This window comes from Neophocaena asiaeorientalis, unplaced genomic scaffold (genome assembly GCF_003031525.2).
Source record: "Neophocaena asiaeorientalis asiaeorientalis breed wild unplaced genomic scaffold, Neophocaena_asiaeorientalis_V1.1 scaffold280, whole genome shotgun sequence".
In the NCBI taxonomy this organism is placed as follows: Eukaryota; Metazoa; Chordata; class Mammalia; order Artiodactyla; family Phocoenidae; genus Neophocaena; species Neophocaena asiaeorientalis.
Genome location: NW_020185321.1, coordinates 8,468,080 through 8,494,786, shown reverse-complemented (window position 1 = coordinate 8,494,786; position 26,707 = coordinate 8,468,080). Strand labels below are relative to the sequence as shown.

The following is a 26,707-nucleotide window of genomic DNA, read 5'->3' as shown; positions in this document are numbered from 1 at the left end:
ATTTTACAATTAAAAAAAAAGTTTCTCAAGTTAGTTATTTGCTATGTAATGAATAGACTTTAAAGAAACAAAAGGAGAAAATGTCAATTTTAAGAAACAAGAACATTGAACTCACACAGGATACCAAGAAAGCTTGAATCAATTTCATTGGCATTAAAAGTTTTTATTTGGAATTTAATCCACAATCTATACAAGTTATTTACAAGGCATGAAAATGGAGAACAGCACAAAATACAGTTGAGGTATAAGCTAAGAGCACAGTATGTCATGTTTCAATAAATATAATTCAAAATTTGTAAACTAAGTGACCAGATAGATGAGTCTTGTTTTATAGTAAAACCATATAAAATATTTATTTCACGTGAGGTAGAGGACAGTTTTGTGTGTCATGTAATACAACCAACCACAGCAATTTTAACCATAAAACTGTACATCATTGGCAAGATTTTAAATTGAATTATGGTCAATGTAGTCAACAATTTGTTTCAACAGTTGCACAACAGATCTTTCATTTACTGCCTTCACAGATTAGAACTTCAGAAATAATTTAAGACTACTGTGTTGGCTTAAAATTATCAGGACAAATAAATACTTCTAACAGGGTGGTTAAAAGCAAGTATATTTTATTTCTCCCAAACTATAATTCCCCAAGAGTTGTTCAAGATTTAGCAATTCTTTTAGTAGAATTTTTTTTTTTTTTTTTTTACTAGAACTACTTTAAGTATGCTGTGCTTTATTTTCAAGTGAGGTATTTATATTGAAGAAAAAAAAATCTTACGAATTTCTCTTACATTCAACTAACTTAATACACTATTTTGTTTTCTGGGCTTAATTTTTTAAATTTCGGTTTTTACATTTGTTCACTTTAATTCAAACACAGTAGCACTATATAAGACATTTAATTGTATCACTAAAAAACAGGCTCAAAATTGCATTATGTATTATAGTTTAGAAGCCAATTAAAATGGAAAGATTTTACGAAATAAAAAAAGACTGTCCTTTTAAACAAGACGCAATATTGAATACCCATACAAATTTCTTCCAATAATGGAAATTCTTAAGTGTCTTACACTAGAAAAAAATTTTAAGCTGTTTAAGTTATTCAACCCCACAATGTATAATACAGCAGTAATGTGTCCCTTATTGCTGGCAGCTCAATAAAAACTAGCAAGTAGTTTCAAGCCCAGAAACAGATGTACAGTATGAGCACAACTTCTCATTCCATTAATTTTTAATATCCTGTCGTGCAGATTAAATGTGTAAGAGCAAATAAAAATGAGGATTCTTCCCTAAGCAATCAAAACATAAGTCATTGAGAAGAAAATTTTAGAAACTGATCAAAAACCTTCAGCACCAGCTTTCCTATTACATTTAGGGAAATAACCTTGAGCATGTTTCATATTACTCAAGTTTCTTTATCATTTTACTTTCCTTCAAACAGAAGCCATAGATGTGCAAATAAAATGGTTGTTCTGTCATGTCTTCTAAAATATATGGATAACCTGCAAGTATCATTGTATTCACTCTATTACACCTACTTTAGTAACTGGTTTTCAATTCAATATGTACAAATGATTTTATAGCTCAACTGGTAATATATTAAATATGTTATAAAATTAGTTCAAGAACCATAAAACATCCTGACTCTCCTGGACACAGAAATTCAAGCAAAAGAATATGCTTTACAAAACTAAAGCACAAGCCAAACTTACATTGTTGGTCAAAGCCTTTCCTAGTGTTAAAAGTTGCATTTGTGAAATAAGGGTTGTTTAGAGCTTCCTCAATGACAGCAGGTTTTACATTTACTATAGATTTGGTACCTTTTTCTCATGAAGTTTAGAGTACAGAAACTATCATCACCCAAATTAAACATTACTCATCACCCAGTAAACTAACATTCTATCTTTTCTTCCTTTTAAAGATGCTCTAGCACTTTTGATAGGCCGTTCCTTTAATGCAGCTTTTTAAAGTAAATATTTTTATATTGTTCCTAAAAAGAAAAATATTATGATGTCTGAGGGAAAATCCGCTTGCCTGATGAATTGGCACACAAAAACTAACACTGAAACAAACTTTAAGCTAGCAACCAACACACAAAATGAGCATGCAAAAATAGAATAATTATATGGATATTTTTAGCAGAGGCCACTTGTAGAGTATTACAAAGTCTCTATATTTTCAAGCTATGTTGTACAGTTTAACTTGAAATTACTTTTAACTATAATAGGCATACTATTTACAATTGACTAAAAAAACATTTTCAAAGAAGTTAGAAACTGATGGCACATCAGTGTATCTTCTGGAAAATGAAGACTACAATGTCATGTGGCAAGTTTCCCTTGTGTGAAGAACTAGAAAAAATAGTTCTTTACTCAACTCTAAATTAAGAGTTTATGATAATTTAAAGGTGATTAAGCATTGCTTAGAATTTTTAAATAACATATTTCAAAGATTAAGCAATTTGTTTTAGAAGTTTTGAGTTGAAACTTACTTAAGTAACATAAGTAGATTTTGAGTGAATTAGAAAAATAAATGAAATTATAGGGGCCTGAATTATATGTCCCAAAAATCTTAGCTGTGACACAACTAACACACAGCTAAAATGAAACGGTATCATAAAATGTATTTGTGATTTTCCTTTCTCCAGATAAAGAAAAGATATTAGGAGGGTATGTCATTTTTAATATTTGTTCCTATATGTCATTTTAACATGCGTTCCTCCTTAAGGAGGAACAAGAATCAACAAATTAATTGCAGGTTTAATAAAGTCGAAGTTAAATGGAAAATAGAAAATACACATTTAGACCATACTCTAGTATTTGGGAAGTACAAAAATTCTTTTAGGATATATAAGTACCATTAAGCAAAATATGAAAATAACTGATTAAATGATAACCTACTTATTTTTGAAGTTCTATACCAAGTATCTATCATCTAAGATGGGAAGAGTAAATAACCTTAACCTTAGCTGATATATTTAAAAAATAAACTTAGCTCTCAAGTTAATTTCATACAGTACCTTACACGAGAACATAAACATAAAATTCATGGGATAATAATGTCAATTAATGGTAGCTTCAGGAAACTTTCTTTAAAAAATGCATAATAAGAATTTTACCTAGTATTTTTTAAGCCAAGAATTAACTAATATGAAATTTGCCATTAAAGAATGACAGGATTTTCTGTGCAAAAAAAAAAAAGAAAAGTGCAGAAGAAGTTGCCCCTCCCCCAAACTATGGAATTCCTGTCTTCTAAAAATTATCTAAAAACCTTTTAGTAGCAGATAACTAAACTTCCCTATATTAACCTATCATACACTACCAGTTGACTGTAAATTCCTGATTTTGATATTAAATAGTAACTGAAAATGGTCCATTCGTGCACATTTTGGTAAGACAACATTTAAACATACAAAAGTCCAAAATAACCTTCAAAGTGTTTAATATTTTACAATTTAAAAGAAGACAAATCCATTAAAGAAAACAAATCCGTTATATAAATTTCAGTAAGACCCACAACTACATATAAAAACTGTACAGGATTATGGATTGTATGGAAACTGATGTACATCAATTTTTCTCAAGTACATTAATATTTTCACACCACTATTAACAACATAAAAGTTCAAAAATTATTACATTTTATTCCCTCTTCTAAAGTTGCTGCATAAAATTTTTTTTCTAAATATAACCACATTTAAACAGAAAATCTAATTATAACCGCTTCTTGTGTTTAGCAGCAGTGTATAAGAAAGCATGTTATCCTTCCCCATGGGGTGTGCTATAACCTCAACAATGAAATTCCTCTATTGACAAAATGTCTCTTAGGAGATATTAAATAGAGGAGAACTGGTGGAAATTCAACAATATGAACGAAATAAAAGCAAATTTTGATTATAATAATGAGTATACTATATTAACTTAGAAAGGAGATTGTGTTCATGAAAAAAAATGGAGATTCAACCCCTTGAGTAGCTCTATATATGAAATATGAAGCCACCATGTATCTAAAATTGAATCTAAAATATGGATAACAAAATTGATCAAAACTATTTTCCATCACACAATGTAGCTTTTAAAAAGTATGCAACTGCTAAATTGCATTAGAAATATAGGCAGATTATGTAATAGTTGAAACCGTAAAGTATTGTTACTAAGCTGGTTGAAAAAAAAGTACAAAGAAACATACATTTTCATTCATTTGGAAAATGTAAAAATTTATATACTAATATATAATCTCTTCACTTTCTCTGATCTACAAATGGATACAATGCCTAGTTATTTTCATGCAGATAAGTTGTTCAGAATTCAATTACCAAAGCAAATAAACAAACAAACAAAAATAAACCCTGTTGGGAACACACAGATGAATCTATTTAAAGGTTTCTATTCTTTAGCAGTCTTCGATGATTTCAAAATTTGCAGCTTTAGCTCTTTTATCATCATCTCTAACTTCTGTCTTGCCTCTCGTTCCTGTCTGAGTTCATCCTGGAGTTCTTGCCTATCAGCCTCGGCATGGTCCAATCTCTGTCTCAGTTCTGCCAGCTGTGTGATTTAGAAGACTGTGTCAGTTTCCATTCAGTGTTGTTTTTCCACTTACTCCTCACATCATGGCAAAGACCTACTTTAAAGTTACTTATTACAAAAATGAACTATTTCATGCATGCATCTCTTGAATACCTAATACTATTAATCAGACTTTGACATGACCTTAAAATGAGGGTGAAACAAAAGGTCAAGAGAACTGAACACCTAGAACACTTTCATTATGCCCTACACTTCAGTATACCTCTCATCACAGCTGGCTCAGGTTAAGAGTTATTTGTTCATCTTCCCCAAGTTGTGAGCTACTATTCATTTTTGCCCGAGTGCTGTGAACATAGTGGGCATCAGTTCACGTTTGTTAATTCGTTGATTTGAAAGCCCATGTACTACATTAAAATAACATAACCTCTGATATTCAGATAGCTAGAGATTAGCAATTTGGACAACTAAACTACAGAAACCTGATAAGTTTAAAGTAATAAAGTAATCAAGGTCAAAAAATCATCTTGGATGATATAAAGTTGTGTTTAACAGAACTGTCTATTTTGAAATCTAGTCTAAATGAAATAAGCTTAACATAAAGTAATTTCTTTAATGAAATTAAAATAACGGCTTCAATTTCCACATTGAAAGGGCAACACTACACAAACTGTAATTCTTACCTGTGCTGCATATTCAGCCTCTTTATCTTTCTCTAAATTTGAGTCACAGGTACATTTTTGCTTCATTACCTGCTCTAATTTTTTCTCTAAGTCTTTCTGTTCAACATAAAATTCTTCCATTCTTTGAGCATGTTCATTCTGCAAAGATTCAAGCTCTTTCTGTAAATTCTGCTGTTCTTCAGTGAGCTCCTTCATAGCTTTTGAACTACTCAACATTTCAACTTCCTGTAATTTAAAGAATCACAATATAATTTTTACTTTATTTCCATCACATTAGAATTTTCAATTCAGGAGAAAACAGGACAGAAAATATCTAAAATTCAGCTGTCACATCAATTCTATACATAAGTAATTATCTTGAAAACTATCTTCTCTAAAAATTTTAAAGTGTATTAATCTTTCTTATAAATGTAAAACTGAATAATCCTAAATACATTTATAGCATCTCATCTTGACTTTCCTTAAGAATATGCAAAAGTATCTTTTCACAATGGACTACCATTTAGATAACAATTTTACCATCTGAAGTTGTTGCTTCTTCTGCAAAATTGAGTTCAGTTTTTCCTGTTGTTTTACATAAGTTCTCATTACTTCTTCCATGATTTTCCCCTTATCATCCTCACAAATAACATCTTTGACAAGAAGTGGAGATGAAGCTGCAGCATCACGGTCAATTCCTGCCTTGCCTGTGTCTCTGGCTAAGTTGCAAGTGGTAGGCTCAGGTTTCTTTTTGCTTGTAGAATTATTCGAGACTGATGGATCTTTGAAAGGCAAAAATGAAGTAACAGAGTATGAATATCACTCTGTTAAAATGTCACTAGAACAATCCATAAATGAAATTAAGAAAACAATTTCATTTACAAATGAAATAAAAAATAAGATACTTAGGGATAAACTTAACAAAGTAGTATAAAACTTGTAAAATGAAAACTACAAAACATTATTGAAAGAAATAAAAGACCCAAATAAATGGAAAGCCATCCCATGTTTATGGATTGGAAGACTTAATACTGTTAAGATGATATCATGATCTGAATGTCAGTGACCTCCAAAATTCATATGTTGAAATCCTAGCTCCCCAATGCAATGGTATTGGGAAATGGGCCTTTCAGGAGGTAATTAGGTCATAACGGTAGAGCCCCCATTGATGGGATTTATGCCCTTATAAAAGAGACTCCGGAGAGCTCTCCCACCATTTGAGTGAGAAGATGGCCATCTATGAACCAGGAAGCAAGCAAGCAAGCCCTTGCCAGACCAAATCTGCTAGTGCCTTGATCTTGGATTTCCCAGCCTCTAGAACGTTGAAAAGTAAATGTTTGTGGTATAAGCCACCCAGTCTGTTATTTTTGTTACAGCAGCCCAAACGGACTACAATAAATGATAATACTTCCCCAAATGATCTATTTTTTCAATGCAACCCCATCAAAACTTCAACTGGCTTTGTGGCAGAAACTGACAAGCTGATTCTAAAATTCATATGGAAATAAAAGGAAACCAAAATAGCCAAAACAATCTTGAAAAAGAATAACAAAGTTGGAGGACTCACAATCCCCAATTTCAAGGCTTATTACAAAGCTACAGAAATCAAAATTGTGTGTAGTACTGGCATAAAGACTGAGCCCAGAAACAAACCCGTACTTTTATGGGCAACTGGTTTTCAACAAGGGTGCCAAAACAATTCAATCAGGAAAGAGTATTCTTTTCAACAGTGTTGGGACAACTGTATCCATATACAAAGAATGAGGTTGAACTTCACACCTTATATAAAAATTAACTCAAAATGGATCATGGACTTAAATGTAAGAGCTAAAACTCTTAACTGGATTAGGCAATGGTTTCTTAGACATGACACCTAAAGTAAGCAACAAAAGAAACAATAAATTGGACTTCATCAGAATTTAAAAGTTGTGTTTCAAAGGACACTACCAAGAAAGTAAAAAGACAACTGACAGAATGGCAAATTCTAGTACCATAATGTACAAAGAACTCTTACAATTCAGTTGTAAAGAGACAACCCAATTTAAAAATAGGCAAAGGATCTCAACAGGCACTTCTCCAAAGATTTGCAATGTCCAATAAAAACATGAAAAGATACTCAGTATCATTAGTCATTGGAGAATTACAAATCAAAACTATGAGATATCATTTCACAACCACTAGGATGGCTATAATCAAAAGACAAAAAATAACAAGTGTTGGCAAAGATGTGCAGAAATCGGAGTCCTCAGAAGCCGCTGCAGGAAATGAAAATGGTGCAGCTGCTTTGAAAAGTTTGGCAGTCCCTCAAGATATTAAACATAGAGTTACCATTTGATCCAGCAATTCCACTCCAAAATATATAGCCAAGAGAAATGAAAACGTACGCTCACATTAAAACTTGTGCATAAGCGTTCATAACAGCGTTAGTCATAATAGCTAAAAAGTGGACACATCCAAACGTCCATCAACAGATGAATGAATAAACAAAATGGGGTATTATCCATCCATATGACAGAATGTTATTAAGCCATAAAAAAGGAAGAAGTACTAATACATGCTATAATATGGACTGAGAAAATATCCTTGGTGGAAGAAGCTAGACAACAAAAGGCCATATGTTGTAGGATCCCTTTTATATGAAATGTCCAGAATAGGCAAATCCATAAAAACAGAAAATAGATTTATGGCTGACAGAGCCTGGTGAAAGGGAAGAATGAAGAGTAACTTCTACTGGATTATAGGGTTCCTTTTTAGGGTAATGAAATGTTCTGAAATTAAATAGTTGTAATCATTGCACAACTTTGTGAATTTACTAAAAGCCACTGAATCGTATACTCTAAAAGGATAAATTTTAAGCAATATGAATTACATCTCAACAATTTTTTAAAAGTCTCTAGAATTAAATAATTTAGGAAATATAAGGCAAACATGGTATAATGGTAGTAATACATTACTAATTATTGTTCGCCATATTTAAATCCAAGGAAAACTGAGTTTTAAAAATCTCAAAATTAAAGTACAAAAACTCCTGAAGAATCTCAATTATCTATGAAAACAGGTAACTAGAGGACTCATAGACTGCTCTGAGAAAGCTGAAAAGAACTGTTGCACTTGCCTAAGCTGTTAACAAAGCTCTGCATCTATGAAGAGGGTAACACAGGCAGCATGTGAGCAGACATGTCTTGTCTGGGCCACAGTATTTTAAAAGGCACTGTAACTATGCAGTATTTTTTTTAATGTCCAGCCGGCATTCTGCATTTATGCCATCTGCCTGGCCCCCACAGCTATGAGTTTTCAAACCTTGCTTATTCCATGACTAAGTGTCTCTGAGTCCTATACCTAACTACTCTTACATACACTTTTTTTTAAAAACTATAGTTGATTTACCATATTATATTAGTTTCAGGTGTATAACAAAGTTGATTCAATATTTTTATAGATTATCATATACTTTTCACGTTATTAGTTAAAAGGTTTCTCAGTTCACAGCAAATTAGAAAGAAAAATAAGGACCTTTTAAGAAATCTGACAGTAAAGAAAAGGCAGGAAGAAGGAAAAATAATTAGACAAAAGTCACTTGCAATATGCAGCCATATAGTCCATTTTCTAGCTCATTAGCCTCTATATATATATCACCATTCTATATAAGCAGAACAACTGAGGGGGTCTATGTAGTCACTCAAGAGTTTTGAAAGGTGGTATTTTTTTTTAAGATAAAAGCTTCCATTATCTGGGAAATTCTCTTAAATAGAAATCCTCTTTGAAAATGCTGAATATGTTTCTTAGATATTTGATTTTAAAAAGATAATTTCTGAATACTTACCTAAGCGGCTATATAATTCTCGACTTGTTTTTAGATCCATTTTCTCCTGTTCCTCCAGTGAAACATCTGGATAAGACACTGTTTTTTGATGTTTCCCACTACTGTGAGGCTTCTCTGAGTGTCTTGGTATAGATCTACTTGCCTCTGTCTTTGTGACCTCTTTAGGCTAGGATACAGCCGAAGTAAGCCACACATTTGGGGCAACCACTTTATCACACATGTATAAGTAGTAGCTGAAAACAAAGAATGGCAAAAGAAGATACATATTACATTTAGGTAAAAAGCAAAATATATTACATCAATTTTATTGGTTAAACAATTTTTTTTAATCAAAACATAACAGAACAACTCAGAAAATAAGGGTCATAGAAAGCAATTCTTGAAAAAGTAAGTAGTTGAGGCAGAAAGAGTAAAATTATCAGGTTATTTTTGTTATTTTACAAAAAGTAGTTTCTAAGCACTTAAAAAGATAATGGAAAATCAGTCTCTTCTCCCTCCCTCAAAACCACGAGAACTAAAACCATGAAGTACTTTACAGAGCAGTTCAACAGCCCCGAGTAGGTAAGGTTTATGCCAAAAGAAAACAGACTATACACTACTCTGAAGGACTATTTCCGTGTCTGCCACCTCTCCAAAGCAAGGAATCCTTGCTCTTTATTGTGGTGAGACTGATTCAGTCCCACACTGCAAGGCTATGGCCTGACTCATCACAGCCTCAACAAAGAGCTCCCAGGGCCCTTCTCCCTTCTCAGAGAGAGAACCAGCATTCTGAATGCTGCCCAGCTACTGGGCAGTCGTCCTTGGATCAAACCCCACAGAGCAATCTTCTGAAAATACTTTAGCATTTCTTACTTATTTGATAAAACAGCAATAATAAATTGTGCAAAACTAAGATCAAAGGGATGACTACCAATTTTACTCAAAGCTCATATAAAATTGTTCAGGAGATTATCTGAGAGACTCATGGAACAAAATTTGAGCTACATATTTAAGTGCCATATGATTAACTATAATCTGCTTAACCTCTAGCCAAAGGATGCAACCATTTAACTGACCAAACACTTCATCTTCTGAACTCTAAATAATCTCATCTCATATCATTTTCCTTGTACAGGACATCTATATAGTCCCTCTTTACCAATCACATGAATTCTGAGAATGAAAACTCAGTATTCTGCTAAGAAAACTGACAGGTTTATTACTGCCCCAAAACTTACTTCAAATGTAACAGGAATAGAAGGAACTATATAAATGTAAGTAAGATTGAGATTCTTTATCACTGTGCTTGGGGAGATAAATATGTACAGTAGCAGATAAAAATCTAGGTTTTATAAATAAAAACTGTAATCTAAGGTGCATTTTTATTGAAAATATGAAAATTGATTTTGAGGGTGTGGCTACTATGAAATCCTCTAAGTTTCAAAAAGTTTCGTTTTAAAATATCAAAGTTAACAGAGAGGGGAAGATGGCGGAAGAGTAAGACGCAGAGATCACCTTCCTCCCCACAGACACGTCAGAAATACATCTACACGTGGAACAACTCCTACACAACACCTACTGAACACCGGCAGAAGACCTCAGACCTCCGAAAAGACAAGAAACTCCCCATGTACCTGGGGAGGGCAAAAGAAAAAAAGAACAAACAGAGACAAAAGAATACGGACGGGACCTGTACCAGTGGGAGGGAGCCGTGTTGAGGAAAGGTTTCCACACACTAGAAGCCCCTTCCTTCATGGGCGGAGACTGCGGGTGGCGAGGCGGGGAGCTTCGGAGACACGGAGGAGAGCACAGCAAACAGGGGTGTGGAGGGCAAAGCGGAGAGGTTCCCCCACAAAGGATCGGTGCCGACCGGCACTCACCAGCCCAAGAGGCTTGTCTGCTCACCCACCGGGGCGGGCGGGGGCTGAGAGCGGAGGCTCGGGCTTCTGTCGGATCGCAGGGAGAGGACTGGGTCTGGCGGTGTGAACACAGCCTAAAGGGGGCTAGTGCGCCACGGGTTGCCGGGAGTGAGTCCGGGGAAAAGTCTGGACCTGACGAAGAGGCAAGAGACTTTTTCTTCCCTCTTTGTTTCCTGATGCGCTAGGAGAGGGGATTAAGAGCGCTGCTTAAAGGAGCTCCAGAGACGGGTGCGAGCCACGGCTAAAAGCGTGGACCACAGAGACGGGCATGAGATGCTAAAGCTGCTGCCGCTGCCACCAAGAAGCCTGTGTGCGAGCACAGGTCACTCCACACCTCCCTAACAGGGAGCCTGTGCAGCCCGCCACTGCCAGGGTCCCAGGATCCAGGGACAACTCCCCCAGGAGAACACACGGCGCGCCTCAGGCTGGAAACGTCACGCCGGCCTCTGCCGAGCGGCTCGCCCCGCACTCCATGCCCCTCCCTCCCCCCGGCCTGAGGGAGCCGGAGCCCCCGAATCAGTGGCTCCTTTAACCCCATCCTGTCTGAGCGAAGAACAGACGCCCTCCGGTGACCTACACGCAGAGGCGGAGCCAAATCCAAAGCTGAACCCCGGGAGCTGTGAGAACAAAGAAGAGAAATGGAAATCTCTCCGAGCAGCCTCAGGAGCAGCGGATTAAATTTCCACAATCAACTTGATGTACCCTGCGTCTGTGGAATACATGAATAGACAACGAATCACCCCAAATTGAGGAGGTGGACTTTGAGAGCAAGATTTATGATTTTTTCCGCTTTTCCTTTTTGTGAGTGTGTATGTTTCTGTGTGAATTTTGTCCGTATAGCTTTGCTTTCACCATTTGCCCTAGGGTTCTATCCGTCCGTTTTTTTTGTTGTTGCTTTTGTTTTTTACTTAAAAAAATTTTTCTTTTCTTAATAATTATTTAAATACTTTTATTTTATTTTACCTTACTTTATTTCCTTTTCTTTAATCCTCTTTTTTTCTTTTTACTTTTTCTCCCTTTTATTCTGAGCCATGTGGATGAACGACTCTTGGTGCTGCGGCCAGCAGTCACTGCTGTGCCTCTTGAGGTGGGTGAGCCAACTTCAGGACACTGGTCCACAAGAGACCTCCCAGCTCCACGTAATATCAAACGGAGAAAATCTCCCAGAGAGCTCCATCTCAACACCAACACCCAGCTTCACTCAACGACCAGCAAGCTACAGTGCTGGACACCCTATGCCAAACAACTAGCAAGACAGGAACACAACCCCACCCATTAGCAGAGAGGCTGCCTAAAATCATAATAAGTCCACAGACACCCCAAAACACACCACCAGACGTGGACCTGCCCACCAGAAAGACAAGATCCAGCCGCATCCACCAGAACACAGGCACTAGTCCCCTCCACCAGGAAGCCTACACAACCCACTGAACCAACCTTAGCCACTGGGGACAGACACCTAGTGGGGTTTATTCCAGGAATGCAAGGATTCTTCAATACACACAAATCAATCAATGTGATACACCATATTAACAAACTGAAGGAGAAAAACCATACAGTCATCTAAATAGATGCAGAGAAAGCTTTCAACAAAATACAACACCCATGCGCTTCCCTGGTGGCGCAGTGGTTGAGAGTCCACCTGCCGATGCAGGGGACACGGGTTTGTGTCCCGATCCGGGAGGATCCCACGTGCTGCGGAGAGGCTGGGCCCATGAGCCATAGCCACTGTGCTCCACAATGGGAGCAACGGGAGAGGCCACAACAGTGAGAGGCCCGTGTACCACAAAAACAAAAAAAAAACAAATTCAACACCCATTTATGATCAAAAACCCTCCAGAAAGTAGGCATAGAGGGAACTTTCCTCAACATAATAAAGGCCATATACGACATGGAACATATGTATATGTATAACTGATTCACTTTGTTATAAAGCAGAAACTAACACACCATTGTAAAGCAATTATACTCCAATAAAGATGTAAAACAAATAATAATAATAAATAAAAATAAAATAAAATATCAAAGTTGCACACCACACTCTTGAAGAGTTGGTTTACTTCTTGAAGGGAAGTAAGGAAATAAAAAGAAAACTTCCATTTTTTTCACTTTACGGCAAAAAAGAAACGACCTATTTCTAGGGGGAAAAAAAAAACATAGAAACACACAGGAAAGGTTAATTCAAATATTCAACACTATTTATAATTCATTCCATTGATTAGCAAAAAAAACCTAAAACTATAAAATGAATTCCCAGGGCCTAGAATAGTACCTGATGTATAGATGTTGAATGAATAATGAATGAGCCAATACCCACTCACCTGGGGTGTAGAAATGAATGTGTCTGAGAAACATGGTCACCTTCCTGCTTTATAACTGGATACCATGACTGTAATTCCATTCCTGGTGGTGTATCTATCTGTAGAAAAATGTGGAAGGGGAAAAGTTTATTGAAGGAGGATGTGACGGGTAATTTTATGTATCTACTTGACAGAGCCATAGGCTGCCTCCAGAGAACACTGACTAGTAAAGAATTATGTTATTTAAGAATCATCTTCTAATAAGGCAGTCTTTCCTTAAAGTACCATGTGTAGTCACTTAAAACCGAAAGAGACATGAACTGTCCCATCACAAGAACAGTTTTAGCATGTATGTTAACATGGACTACCAGAATGATTTCATCAAATATCATACTTATGGAATCTATTTTAAAAATCCATTTTAAATAATAGTACTCTGCAAATGTGCAGCATCACTAAGTTCTGATTCTTCTCATTGTTACAATTACCTAGAATATACCCCCCCATCCCTATAGATATATATACCTACTTAATCCCTGATTAAGTAGGTATAATTATCTCCATTTTACAGCTAAGAAAATTGAGGTTCAGAAACTGAGATAGAAAAGAATAAATAACCTGTGGTTACTAACTTCCTCATTTGGTTTGTTTTATATTTTGTCTCCCCTCCCCCGACACACACACATATTGGTAGGAGATCAATGTTTTGTTAAGAATTACTGGGCAAGGAATTTGAAATACTAACAAGAGCACAAGATTATAGCGAAAAGAAGAGCATTTCGAAAGGATTTAAGAGGTGAGTATTCAGTGAGGGCCTCTAGACTCTGTAAGAGTAGAATTTGTTTCTAAACCTCACAATCCTGATCAAGTATTCTAAAGTTCAGAATCTGGGGCAAAAGCAACTGCTTATTTATAAAATAAATCAATCATTTGTTTACACAGTTTCTCAGCCTACAGCTTAGTTCTACCATAAATTAGAAAGGGAACTGACTGCTGGCAACAGAAATACTAAGTGATAGATACCAGATGCCAGCTGACAGCCCAGGGAGAGAGGAGAATTACAAGACACAAACACAAAAACTGATTCAAAAAGCAACACAATCTGAGGGCTTTATCACACATAGGCCAGGGCAAATAATTTAATATATCTCAATGGTTCCCTACCCTTATCACAACAGAGTAACTGATGTTTAAGAAGTCTTGGGTCAACATGACATGCTTATAGTCGATATTTATACTTAAATTTATAGTATACCATATACATATATATATATATACCATACACATACCATTTAGAAAGACTGAAAACTATTTAAGACATTTTAGAATTCATTTTAAAAAAAGGTTAAAAGTTTTTAAAAAGACACAGTGCTGAGAAGAGTAGTTTCATCATCTAGAAAACTCACTTAGGCAGAACATTTTCACCCCAACACTGTGATAAAAAAGGTGTTAATGAGCAGGGGTGAGCTCACTAACAAATCAATGAAGTATAAGATTGGCTCAAATTAAATGAGAATTCCATTTTTAGAAGTTATTTGTTAAACTCATTATTTAGAAAATATGGAAAGCTCCACTTTAAATCAGTTTCATATCTGAGACAATTCTGGATGTACTGCCCAAGAAATCAACTGTTTCCAGATGTTTTAAATTAAAATTACTAAAATTGATTTATATATTTTAAAGTTTTCCCTATTACAGATAACTGGAATGTCAAATCTTCAGAATAACAAATTCTAAACTTCTTCAGCCAGAGATCTTGACTTCAAATCTGATTCAATTTTGATCAAGTTCATTTTAAAACTCTACAGCTTGATTTGTATAAGTTTTACCTTTATTCATGATCCAAATTCAGTATCGCTTTGTTTCTATGATGTCTCTAAACTTCAAATGCCACCTTAAATAACTGCTAGCACATTCTTTCTATTTAAACATCCATCCCTCCCTAGTTTCTGACCTTTATTTTGTTTCCTATTCTTGCACCAACACATGAAGAGAGTCACAGAGGAGGGGTTATTAAAAAAACCTTCCTTAAAGTTCACCTAGTGCAGTCCTCTAGGTAATGTCTGAACTCCCTATACAAAATCCCTGACGAGTGGCTATTCCGCCTCTGCTTAAACAGCAGCTTGAGGTCAAGTACTGTCTTAATCACTTTTGTATTTTCAGTACCTAGCACCATGCATGGCATGTCGTAGGGACTCAAATATTTGTTGAATGAATTCTGAATGACAGTGTAGCTCATTAATTCCCAGGGTAGCCTTTTTTAAGGTTAATCGGCTACCAGGAAACTCACAAGATAGTCTCTTTCATATTTAATACCCTTGTGTTCAATGAAGTACCAACAATCCTAACAGTCTCTGGGTTGTATTTTGAGAGATCAGATCTACAAATTAAATAATATAAATGATGGGGAAATGCAGAACACTAACCATGATAAAATGTTGGGAGTTAATTTTACCTAATATGCTGTGGTAAGCCATAAACACGTTTATAACAAGTTATCCTAACTGCATGTTAAAAACAATTATGAAAAGCACACATTATACAACAGAACATTCACGGGCATGCCAGATTTTCTCATCTATTATGCATTTGTGGCAACATACAAATTAGGTCTTCAAAAAAATAACAATATAATTAAATGGCACAGCAATAATGCTACTACTGATCAGGAATAAAAATGAGACACCAAGATACGCACATCTATTGCCTTTCCTTTTACCTTTCAATATGAGAATAATTCCATTCCCTTCGTGTACTTAAACATTAAAATAGAATACATTACATTACTTGGCAAAGAAGAGAAGTAGATCACTTAGTAGCTTAAGTTAGAGCCTTAAGATTTTAAAATACTTCTATTGCCCAACTTCCCCATAATTATCTACCACAAAATGAACAGATGGCATCCTCATCTGAAACATATAAGAAAAATTTCAGACACATGATTTCATTCCAAAAGCTCTTTCTCTAAGTCGTAAAACAACAAATAACGTCTATGAAAGCAAAATTTAAATAAGCCCAAAATGTATAGAAGTTAACTTTAAATAAGGAAAAATTAGGAAATGTTTTATGCAAGTTTCTCTAAATTTCAACTTACTGTGTTATGTACACATGGCCCTTTAATAATCAGGTTTCCTAATAAAGAATCATTGTATTTTGGTACCATGCTTATTAGCCTCACAATGACAAATAGTTTAGAGAACTTGATTTCATTTACAAAAAGACCAATAAGCATTTGTCACCACTTTCTAGTTACAAAAGCAATTCCACCCACTCAGCACCCTTTGTATACTAACATTCCAATTTGCACTAAAAAAAACCCCCAAAAACAAAAATCAAAATGCTTTAAAATTCCCAGATTTATCTTCAATAATAAACTGTGATTTTAGGTGGCACTTTAGTTTCTAATTACAGTGTCAGATTAATATTATGATCTTTAAGTCCTAATGACAAACATTGATGAACTAAAGAAATCAAGACAATATCTCAAAGTATTGATGGGATTTCAAAAAGTCCCCTCAAAAAATCAGAATTAAATCTTTTTAAAATATGTGGGAAATATTTTTTAAAATAGAACTTAGAAAGACAAAGATTAATGTTTACATTTTGGTATTTATAAGCCAGTAAGCTTATGAAGGACTAGTAGACTGATAAATTTCATAGTCTATCCTCCTATAATGGTGTGCTTACATAAAAAGTAAAATATAATGCATATTAAATACACATTACTTTGTACAAGCCAAACATAAATCATTAGCAACCTTAGTAAACACATGACCAAACACATAGTTAAGCAACAACTCCTTCGCTATAAAGCCAATATACCCGCCAGGTTCCTTTTACTGTGTATAATACTAAGACATTCAAGTGGTCCATAAATGATTTCAGAAGGACACAAAAGACACCCTACCAGACAGCTGCCAACAACTCCTACTGAAAGAAACTGAATCTCTCAGAATAGGATCAGGTTTTCTCAATACTTCCAACAGGCTGTGAATGAGTGTTTCAACAACTGAAACAGGAATAGTGTTACAAGGTAGCAAATAGCTACTTAAGAGATTTTAAGGCTTAGTTTTGTGCCTCATTTCATTGTAATTATTAGAATTAATCAACCTAATGCAAAACCGGAACAATAAGGTCTAAGCACTTCCACTAACTTATCAAAGATGCATCTGCAGAAATCACAACGTCTGTTGCTCCTCCACACTACAGAATCATATCTACCTCATAAAGCCAATTTTAGGTTTAAAGTGCTTAAAAACTCTCACAGGAAAAGCAAGGTCATATTCTTAAAATATGCAACTCTCTTCTTAAATCCTTCATGGAAACAAAGCCATGTAAAAGTCAGTAGTACGATATTCCTCCCTTAAACTTGAAGGAAACAGGGCTTCCCTGGTGGCATGAATCCGTCTGCCAATGTAGGGGACAAGGGTTCGAGCCCTGGTCCGGGAAGATCCCATATGCTGCAGAGCAACTAAGCCCATGAGCCACAACTACTGAGTCTGCACTCTAGAGTCCGCAAGCCACAACTACTGAAACCGTGTGCCACAACTACTGAAGCCCGCACGCCTAGAGCCCGTGCTCCGCAAGGACAAGCCACTGCAATGAGAAGCCTACACACTGTGAACTCGCCGCAACTAGAGAATGCCCGTGTGCAGCAACGAAGACCCAATGAAGCCAAAAATAAATAAATTTATTAAAAAAAAAACTTAAAGGAAACAAACTGATAAAAATCCTGTTAATTTCTGGGACTTGAAAAATAATTTCTTTACACTGTAATTCTATGGTGTCCAATCCACTTAATATTGCAATTATTTGAAAATTTCCATGTCATATACATCTTTTCACTAAAATATCTGTTATAAAAAGTTTTAATCTAGGGCTTCCCTGGTGGTGCAGTGGTTAAGAATCCGCCTGCCAACGCAGGACACACGGGTTCAAGCCCTGGTCCAGGAGGATCCCACGTGCCGCGGAGCAACTAAGCCCGTGCGCCACAACTACTGAGCCTGTGCTCTAGAGCCCGTGAGCCACAGCTACTGAAGCCTGCGCGCCTAGAGCCCGTCCTCCGCAACAAGAGAAGCCACCACAATGAGAAGCCCGCGCACTGCAACGAAGAGTAGCCCCCGCTCACCGCAACTAGATAATGCCTGCGCCCAGCAACAAAGATCCAACGCAGCCAAAAATAAATTAATTTTTAAAAAAAGTTTTAATCTACATACATGTAAGGCTTTGCTTTTCTATCCCATTTCAGCATAGATGCTTTTTAAAAAGTATCTCAGATTATTTTGACCTTCAAATAATATAAATTGACAATATCAAAATGTAAATTAATTAATTTTACTATGTGCAATATATTGCATTTTAAAAATTTTTACTCTGTTTCATGTATTTTTAAAATGCTGGTGACCCAGTAAATTGACTTTTTTGATATCCCCCTCACCCTTCTCAACTGAGGTTCTCAAGAAAATTAAGCCCAAACTCTGCAAAGCTTCCACTGTATGCATTAAATTAACTTCTCTCCAAAGGACTTAGAAAGGTACTATATACCATCCTTTCTATGGCTTAATTCTCCTCCCACAGAACCCCAGATGAGAAAGGCTGCATGGGTGACAAACTGCAATTTGATAAACACTGCTCTAAGTACATGTCCTAAAGTTTGTCCAAATGTATTATTTCAACAATTAGGTCTTAAGTTAATAACCTGTGCACTCTACAGATGCTTTTGCACAGATTTACAAAGCATTACGTACGTAAAGGAATAAATTCCAATGGTGGTTATCACTCCATGGTGAAATTATGAGGAAATTCTGTTTTCTTCTTTGTACTTTTTTTAGGATTTACTCTAATGGGCCTATATTGCTTTCATAATCACACCAAAAAAAAATTTTTTTTTCAAAATGGAAAGCCGTAGTATTACGTACCCAAATTGGTCTTTAGTAATTTTATTTAACTTTTGTATTCCTTGTCCCCATAAGATAAACAAAATATGCACTTTTAAGGCTATTAGAAATCTCAAAATAAATTCAATACCACAAATAAAAACAAAATGCTGCTTCGCTTTAAAACGAAACTCTTCTCCTCCTTGAAAATCACTGGTAGCTTTCTAGGGCTACTAAGACTTTTCATTCAGTTGTATCCAAACTTTTGTTAAGCATACATCACATTCTAGGTTTAGAAACTACAAGATGAATTCCTGCCCTAGGGAGCCTCCAACTAGTCTTTACATACATATTTCTGTGACCCATTTCTAAGTCTAGGAATCAAAATGAGTTTTAAACTAACTTTAAATCTTTCCTATTCATTTCTCTTTCTGCCTAGCATGGTGCTGTAATACTTTATTTAGTGATGGAACCAAACCACACCTTAAATTATATATTCTTCATGCCTTTTTAGTCAAATAAAATCCTTACATTATTTTAATGTATATGTAACATATATGAAACCTCAACAGACCAAATTTTATGCATGGACAAAATAAAGGTTCAAGCCATTACTAAAACTATTCCCAAACTAGTTCTACCTCTTTACTTGAACAAATTGAGTTCTGGCTCCACACTCTCTACGACCAGAATTCTAAAGGCATTGAAATTAATCCAATTCTTGCTTTCTTCCTTGTTCTCCAAGTGGTATAAATTATAACATATGCATAGGTATGAGAACACTACTGGCTAACTATGTACTGATTCAGGCCTATCCTTTTTCTTTTCTTCCTTGAAGTTTCTTAATTTTTTTTCCCATTTCTCAGACCAAAAGGATAAAGCGCTTTATCAGAAGCCTTTTTAAAAATATTAACATTTTAAAATGTTTAAAAAATTAAAATTTTTTAATGATAAAATGAATATAGACTCTAGATTTCCTAAACCATAAGGGGGCACTATTCCCAAAGCCATTCTAAAGATTTCACTGAAATTTCCTTCTTATAACATATTTTATAACAAACGTGTTTTGTACTTTCTTCTTGCATACTTCATTTTGATAAATAAACAAATATCCAACTAGTATAATTACTGTGTACAAACAACTAAAAGTGAGATACAGCTGAGCCCAACACTCAGTTATCTTACTTTGAAATATCTTCAGATAATTCTAGATAAATCAAGAAAATGTTTGGGGAAAGGAAAAATCCCGAAATACATATTAGTAAATATTTCAGTAATAGTTTGAAGTACCATTTGATATTTCTAGACTCAACTTCCAAAGTACTTTTAAATCCATTCTCTCATTTGATCAGTTGTCTTATTCAACAGTTTATTTGCAAATTATATAAGTTTATTAAGGGTTAAACCATAATTTTTCCCCAAAAATCCCCAATATTCTAAAATACAATGGAGCATTGTCTCCCAAAAATTTATTCAGTTTAAAAAATTTTTTCTTTTTCACTGAGTAACTTTGACCTGCCAAGCAGTAAACTAAATTCTGGGAAAACAGGAAAAAGATAGTCTCAAAACTCATTAAGACAGTTGTTAATTTTATAAAGTTAGAAAAAATATTCATACTCGTCCCTTATATGAGCACAAATACTTCATTTGATTCTGACCTTATAGCCACTTAATAAAAATTTATGCTAATCATAAAATGCAAACTCTGCCTCTGATGTAACAAATTACCATCAAATCTATCACAATTATTACTGGTACACATTTTGTCCCAACACTACTCTTTGTAAGTTACCCATCCTCTCTAGTGTATTTCTTTACCTCACTTAGGTTGGTACTAAGAAACACACTTCCTAAACAAAAGTATAATAGCTTACAAGAGGGGAGAAATTTTTTGGAGGATTATCACTATTGCCAATGACCTCGCAGAAATGAACTGTAAGAAAAATGCAAAACTAAAAAAAGTGAAATGTTTAATTAATAGGCTTTAAGAGGAAAACTTTTAAGTTGATATCTTTAGGTAATCTATTTGCATCACAGATAATCCATAGGGTTTTTTCCCTAAGCAAAGTAAGAACCGTATTATTTTACTTACCTAACAGTAGTCAAGTCTAAATGTTAGAAATCTAAATTTTAACCCCTAAAAATTTATAAAGGCATAAACCATCTTTACTTAGTGAACTGGAGAATGTCAGCCCCATGCTGTAACAGCAAAGAATCACCTATAATGATCTTATCAGTTGACTACAAATAGGTTTTTCTAATGTGCCTGAAAATAATCTCAAGGAAACATCACCCTTCAAATTTTACTTACAAATGATCAGTTTGCTTGGCAAACCTTTTTTCCACAGATAGAAACTAAGATTCAACAAAATCAGAATTAGATCAAATAAACAATACCCACTGGAGATATGGAAAAGAATCAAGAATATGGTATTCTTCCATATATTTGTGCACTATAAAATACAATAATCATTTTTCTAATAAAAACATAAAAAACTCAAATGACATGAAGAGACAGTTTTGATAACACTATTTTGCAAAGCAACCTAGGCAGATCTAAAAATCAAGTATTATTTCTTGTGGTGACCTGAGTGAGAAAGAGTTCAAAATACTATACCTCTGGTGTCTGCAGAGAATAGTCAGCTCTTCACTTAGAACACTGACCTTCTACCACTTATTTCTCCCATCTAAATATAGCTCCTAACTATGCAAAGTAAATATAGTTTTTAGTTATGCAAATAGTTGGTGACCATCACTAATATAATTTCCATCCTTAGAAATAATTCAACAGTTGCTACATTTCAAACAATTGCCTACTGAGTTTGAGGGGATTTTTAAAATCCAAAAACCTACTCTGACTACATTAACTAAACATGCCCAATTACATCAGTGTTCACACTAAACATAAGGACCTTTAGATAAGAGGTTAATATATTTAGCATATGCTTTAATTTTTTTTTAAAAAGCCTGTTTTGACTTTTTTAAATGAGCTTCCTCTGGATGTATTTGGTTTGTTGGGCAACCAATTCAGTGACTCACAGAAGATAATGAAAAATGTTCCCCAGCCAAGGACTATCTATCTCCGTGCCCCCTTCCCAGTAAAATACCTTAGTCTACATACAAGTTAACAGAGGGCTTAAGAACCATTATACTAAGGTAAGTTGATAAGAAAAGTTAATGTTTCTCAAAATTCAGTTTCTGCTACTGAGTTTGCTTATGGGAAAAGGAGTGAAAATTACTAGACTTGAAGTCAGAAGAACTCCATTCAACTCCTGATTCTACCACTTACCAGTTATACAACCAGAAGCATGTGACCTATCTGAACCCACCGGTTTCTCATCTCAACTTCAAAAGAGAACTACTTCGCCAAGTTTTGAGGAGTAAATTTTCAAAATGTGAAGTAGCAAGCATGTATTACTACGCATGAACTCCCCAAAAACTTCTTTCTTAAAGGTTTGATTATTGGAAATTTTCAAATTCCCTTAAATTGCTTAAAATTCACATAAAATTGGAAAAAATAACAAAACACACCAGAAACGCTGGCAAATACTGCAAAACATAACATAGTAAAAAGATGGGGGAAAAAATCTCACAGCTTCCCCAAATAAAAACTGAATTCAAATTAATAAATTCTGAGACAATAAATGACTACATCCTGATGAAGGACAGTTTCAATTTTAACCAAACCCTAGCACATTCAGTTTCAGTTAAGTAAATTCATCACCTTTTTTTTTTTTTTAACCTTTATCATGGTTCTCAGATATTTTTTCTCACAAACACAGAGCAGGAATATTAGGCAAAGTAATTTATCCCAAAAATGCTTATGTCAGAGCAACCAAGATTGGACCAAGAATATCTGGCAAATAATGTGGCCACCTATGGACATGTGAGAGTCCTAGTTACATTAGGGCAAGATATCATAAATGTCAAGAGGGGCATTCCACATTTTGAGAATACAGACAATTCTAAACACTATTTTCAGCGTGGGACCAGGCCAGCTGTAAGCATGTCCAACAATGTGAGAACTGGCTTAAAGTCAATTCTGCTTTAAAATCAGTTAAACAATATAAACTTACCTAGTAGCCACAGGCAAGGCATTTCCAAGAAGTACTGACCGGTTTGGAATCAGCAAGTAGCAAACTACCCTGAATTCAAGTCTGAAATTATCTTCATTGGGCTTCAGAAGCAAATCACTGTCTTAAAACTACACTGTAACTAAATTTCCCTCAAAACCTGAAAGGTTTAAAGCACAGGCCATGAAACCTTAAGTTTCTTGCCCAAGCTCTAATCTTGCTGTAAATAAACTTCAGTCATTTAATACTTCTGTGAAGCAGAAAGGGCAGAGATATTTCAAGGAATAAAAGCTAATTAATAGTGGAAAAATTAGATTCCTAAGATGAAACATGGCCAATCTTTTGTGGTACCAATCAAATAAAACTGTACGTGTAAAACTGTTCAAAAACAATGCTTGCCACATTTTAAACACTTAGTGTTAGCTATTATACTGATTTTAAGCAAGTAGGCAAATATTTAAAAACCAGATCAACGAACTGAATATTTAATAGCCTAAATCTTATCTATTAGCCAGACATTCAAACTCTTAGAATGAACTAGTGTAGCCTACCAGATAATGCAGTGGGAAAATAAGTTTAAAATCTCTTTGCTGAGACGTTTTTATATTAATGTTTATTTAATCTAAAATAATGTTGGGCTTCCCTGGTGGTGCAGTGGTTAAGAATCCGCCTGCCAATGCAGGGATACAGATTTGAGCCCTGGTCCGCGAAGATCCTACATGCCGCGGAGCAGCTAAGCCCGTGCGCCACAACTACTGAGCCTGCGCTCTAGAGCCCATGAACCGCAACTACTGAGCCCACGCACCACAACTACTGAAGCCCGGGCACCTACAGCCCGCACTCTGCAACAAGAGAATCAACCGCAATGATAAGCCTGTGCACCGCAAGGAAGAGTAGCCCCCGCTCGCTGCAACTAGAGAAAGCCTGAGTGCAGCAATGAAGACCCAATGCAGCCAAAAATAAATAAATAAAATAATTTTTTTTAATTTAAAAAATAAAATAATCTTTCTAGCTGCCATAATTTTTTAAAATTATTCCTCTCTTTAAAAAAAAATTCTTGGTGACTAGAATCACGAAGTTTTCAGATAAATCTGTCTTTTGCATTTGTCTCCAGTACTGATCAAGTCTGAATATTCAATTACAGAAACAATGTCAGAAATCCTAAATATACCTTTGAAAAAACGCTGTTTGGAGCCCACCACCAGAGTTGTTTGGGCTACCTATCATATCATTTGCAAATAGAGATAACACCAAAGTGTAAATTATCTTGAGTCCTAGGAAAACAACTGATTTAGTCATCAAAAAGCAAGATGTGTGAAAACAAGGACATGGCTTGAAAAGCCCCAAATCCTCCACTCCCTGGCTATATAATCTTGGGAAAGCCACTTGATCTCTCTGAGCCTCATTCTCTTTATCTGTAAAATGGGAATAATCTCACTTCTCTCAGTAGGTTGTTTGGAAGATCAAATGAGAACACATACAGGAAAGCACTTTATAGCCTAAAACGTGTAATACAAACATAACATATTATTTAGATGAGTTTCTCCTGTTGTTGCATGAGTAGTAATAGTTTATTATATTCTAAATAGACTTTTAATTTCAAAGTAAACCATTACCGTTATTCAAAATTGCTATTAAAAAAAACAAACTTGCCTTGGATTGAGTCCTCTTCCCATTTCTCATGCTAAATTTCTCCTTCATTTCTTCTAAAATTACCTTCAGTTTCTTTTCTTCAGGTGTCCCTAAGTATTTTTGGTTCACGTGAAGATAGCAATGCCATTTGGCTGATTCAAAGCCCCAGTGGCAAGTCCTTTTGTCGGGTGATCTGTGAGAATGCATCACAAATGTCTGGGGCGCAAACATTCCACAGCACTCCAGACACTGAATACACGGGGCATCTGGCTGAACATAAAATTGGGGTGCAAATAAACCCTGACATTTGCCTAAGCATTCATGTTCCACTTCAAAGGCACTGCCAGTTTCCTTCAACTGGGCCAATGAGTTCTTAGCAGGAAGTATACTACCATTTTGAGGAAAAGTGCGTGGCCGCAATAAAGCATTACACAGTCTTTGTGCATCAGTTAATGTGATCAGCCCACAGGACGGGGCATTGAATGGAAGTATTCCCAGGACCTTCAAGATATGAAGCTGGTCTGATGTACACCTTGAACAATAGATGTACAATTCATCACATACTGTATTTATTTGTTGGAGTGAAAATTCTCTGAGAACAGAATTTAGGACTTGGGGCAAACAGAGTCTCTTTTCTCCTCCAACCTGAAAACAAGAAATAGACTCCCCTTCCAACACAGTCTGGGTGAGTTCTGTGGAGCTATCAGAAGGGATGAGCAGTGGACCAGGAAGAACCTGAGGAGATGGAAGAGGCAGAAACACAGTAGGTGACATGCTTTCTTGGGAATACCGAGCAGAAAATGCTGCTGGTCCACCCAGAGAGCTCTGGCTACTTAAATGGAATTGTGCCAAAGTGTGTTTCAAACTGGGATTTAAATGTAAAGGTTCAGGCACAGAGGCACAGGTTCTTTTGACATGCTCTTCATCAGTTTCCATTGGCGCTTCATAGTCGTCCAAGTGTTCCTTCTTTACAGTTGGCATATTGTTTACCATCATTTTTCCGTTTGCATGAATGTCTGTCATCATTTTTTTCACTGGAGGGCTGCCATCATCTCCCATCCCGTTCAGTTTTTTATTTGAGCCCTGAACCAAGGAAAAATTTGTCTGTAGGTTTTCCATTGCTAAAAACTATTGTGTTAAATAAGTAAGTCTGAGATTTGCATTGTTAACTAGTTGCTTATTTGAAGAGAGAAACACAATGTATACCAATACTTATGGTAACTTACTCAAACAGAAAATTTAAATTTCCAAAGAGACCTCCCTAAACTACTCAATAGATTTTGCAACTTTGTTTTGGTTCTGCTTATACTCCAAGTATAATTTCACTGCAAGTGCTATAAAACTTCTTATTGTCTAATAACACAGAAAATAATTTTAAGAGGCACACTTCCGAGGAAGCCTTTGTTTTCTTAAGTTCTTCAGATATACGTATTAAAATAAAGTTACCAGTTCTCTCAATTCAAGATGTCCAAGTTCAACGCAATAGTTTGGTTTGGTTTTAAGCACAACACCCAAAAAGTTTATGCAATTACTTGAGTCAAAATTATGCACCCAAATTTAGTATTTGGCACCAAAGACACCAAAAAAGGAGGGAAAAAAGTATCTTCTCTAAAAATGATGATCTGTTGGTCTGTGTGGACAAAATGAAGGCTTGTATAAATCCTCACACCAGTTAAGAAGAGTCTCTGACTCCACTTGAACTTCTACAATTAAAAATGAAACCTAAAGAAAAACTGCCCAGTTATCTTCAGGATTACTGTTCATTCTTCTTTTAATTAATCTGGAAGAGAAGGGGGTTGGGGGATAGTTACATTTGAATTTGCTCCAGAGCCCAAAGGGTCAGTTTGAAAATAGTTTCTTAATCTTAAACTGAGTTCACTTTACCAAAGGTGACACTTGAGTGATTCCTTTAAATCTAAT

General features: G+C 35.4%; 1 protein-coding gene across 1 annotated transcript; it reads right to left on the bottom strand.

Annotated features, from left to right (window-relative positions):
* Nucleotides 1-660: 660 nt before the first annotated feature.
* On the bottom strand, nucleotides 661-26,707 carry SKIL (SKI like proto-oncogene). The gene is given in 7 exon segments (XM_024734079.1): nucleotides 661-4,544; nucleotides 5,207-5,431; nucleotides 5,726-5,967; nucleotides 9,009-9,241; nucleotides 13,228-13,325; nucleotides 24,809-25,870; nucleotides 26,234-26,707. Coding segments are annotated over 6 exon segments (1,995 nt in total). The 5' UTR covers nucleotides 25,847-25,870; nucleotides 26,234-26,707; the 3' UTR covers nucleotides 661-4,385.